This window comes from Orycteropus afer, unplaced genomic scaffold, assembly GCF_000298275.1.
Source record: "Orycteropus afer afer isolate SDZICR_OR568_19922 unplaced genomic scaffold, OryAfe1.0 scaffold00376, whole genome shotgun sequence".
Classification (NCBI taxonomy): Eukaryota; Metazoa; Chordata; class Mammalia; order Tubulidentata; family Orycteropodidae; genus Orycteropus; species Orycteropus afer.
Window position 1 is genome coordinate 2,927,375 of NW_006921963.1, and position 2,539 is coordinate 2,929,913.

Here is a 2,539-nt window from a genome sequence, read left to right on the forward strand (position 1 = left end):
TCAGCAACATTTCTAAGTCTTGGAAGCACAAAGAGATGTTCAGAGTAAACCGATGGAATGGGAACAAATAAACATACCTAAGAGCATAGACAGGATAGTGGTCTTTCCTGCTCCATTATGTCCCAGCAAAGCAGTGATTTGTCCCTCATACAAATTCAAAGTCAGGTCTCTCACTGCTTCTTTGAAAGTATTCCTCACCTCAAATGTCTGTAAAAAAGGCAAATAAATAAATAAATAAATAAATAAATAACTTTCTATGTGACATTAGAAAAGTTTTATAACAAAGGAATGTGCTACTTTATTTTCAGATGCTATCTCAAGAATATTTCGGTTAGCAGCAGAGCACTTTAGCCACTGTGCCACTATGGTTATTCCATGGAATCTAAGCCAAATCAAACCAAACTCACTGCTGTCAAGTCAGATCCGACTCATAGCAACCCCTTCTTGGGTTTCAGAGGCGGTATCACTACACAAGTAGATTGTCCAACCTTCCTTCCTAGGAGTGGCTGGTGGCTTTGAACTGCCAGCCTTCTGGTTAGCAGTCAAGTGCCTTAGGCACTATGCTACCAGAGCTCCCTGGAATCTAAAAAGACCTCAAATAGTCAAAACAATTCTGTAAAAGAGGAACAAAGTTGTAGTATACACACTTCTTATTTCAAAACTTACCACCATGCTACAGTCATGCAAAAAAAAAAAAAAAAAAAAAATCAAGCTGAACCCTTACCTTACATTATATATACAAATATTAACTTAAAATGAATCAAACACCAAAATTTAAGACTAAAACTATAAAACTTTTAGAAGAAAACCCAGGTGAAAATCTTCATGACCTCAGATTAGACAATGATTTCTTAAAAGATTTCAAAAGCACAGGTAATAAAAGAAAAAAACCATAAATTGGAATTCATCAAAATTAAAAACTTTTGTTCATCCAAGAACACTATTGAGAGAGCAAACAGTCCTCCCTCCCAATGAAACCAAACCAAACTCACTGCTGTTGAGTCAAACCCAACTCATTGTGACCCCTCCTTGGGTTTCTGAGGTGGTATCACTACAGAAGTAGACTGCCCAACCTTCCCTCTAAGGAGTGGCTAGTGGGTTTGAATCATCTGGTTAGCAGTCAAATGCCTTAGGCACTATGTTATGTGGAAAAAAAAAACTTCAAATCATGTATCTCATAAGAGGTTAATATTAAGAATATAAAAAGAACTACAACTCAACAACAAAACATATGCAATCCACTACAAAAATGGCAAATAACTTGAACAGATATTTCTCCAAAGAAGATGCATAACTGGCCATAAGCACATGGAAAGACACTCAACATCATTATTCATTGTTATTGTTAGGTGTCAAGTCGATTTTGACTCACAGTGACCCCATGTGACAAAGCAGAACAGTCCCATAGTGTTTTCTAGGCTGTAATCTTTACAAGAGCAGATTGCTGGGTCTTTCCCCTACAGAGCCATTGGGTGGGTTTGAACTGCCAATTTTTCAGTTAGCAGTCAAGTGCTTAATGACTGAACCACCAGGGCTCCTTTCATCAGTCATTAGGGAAATTCAAATTAAAACCACACTTCACCACTAGGATGGCTATTATGAAACAAACAAATCAGACACACACACACACACACACACAAATAAAACAACACAGAAAATAACAAAATCTACTGAGTATGTGGAGAAATTGGAACTTTCATCCATTGCTTGGGGGTATATAAAATGGTGCAGCCACTGTGGAAAAAAGTTTGGTGGTTCCTCAAAATGTTGAGTACAGAACTGCCACATCATCCAGCAGTTCCACTCCTAGCTACATAGTCATGTACTGAGTAATGTCCATTTGAGCAACATCTGAGCACATATATGTCTGTGGCCCCATAAGTTGTAATACTTTCAGAAATCCTGACTGGAGAATGGTATGCAACCACTTACCACACACAGCACATCCATTTCATGACTCTTATATATAAAGCCATTGTACTGTCAAGCATATAATGATAGAGTACATATAATACCCATCTACTGATAGTCACAATAAATGAAAGTTATGGATTACGTACGTACTGTACTATCTAAAATGTTTACAGTATTAACAGTATATGCTTCAACTTGCAGGCAGCAGCATACAATCTCTTTTTTTTAAAATTTTTATTGTGATTTTGATGAAAGTTTACAAATCATATTGGCTTTACATTCAACAATTCACACACATTTTGGTTTGTGACACTGATTGCAATCCTCACAATGTGAAAGCACTCTTCCCCCTCCTTCCTGTTTCCCTTTGTCCTTCTTTCCTATCCCTTCCTATATTCTGAGCTTTACCCTTTGGCATATGTTGCTTTTTTGAACTCTTATGATTGGTTGTTCTAAGGAGTGTGTATCTCTCTGATATTACTATAGACCTTATAGGCCTATCTATTCTTTGGCTGGGAGCTCTGGTAGCATAGTGCCTAAGGCACTTGACTGCTAACCAGAAGGCTGGAGGTTCAAACCCACCAACCACTCCTCGGAAGGAAGGTTGGGCAATCTACTTCTGTAG

At 37.8% G+C, this 2,539-nt stretch overlaps 1 protein-coding gene across 1 annotated transcript in view; it reads right to left on the reverse strand.

Moving 5' to 3' along the window:
• Nucleotides 1-2,539, reverse strand: part of LOC103207551 (phospholipid-transporting ATPase ABCA3-like) — a 227,440-nt gene that overhangs the window by 150,427 nt on the left and 74,474 nt on the right. Inside the window, exon 9 of the mRNA XM_007953201.1 lies at nt 78-207. Coding sequence (XP_007951392.1) covers nt 78-207 — 130 coding nt within the window. The remainder of the gene's footprint in view (nt 1-77; nt 208-2,539) is intronic.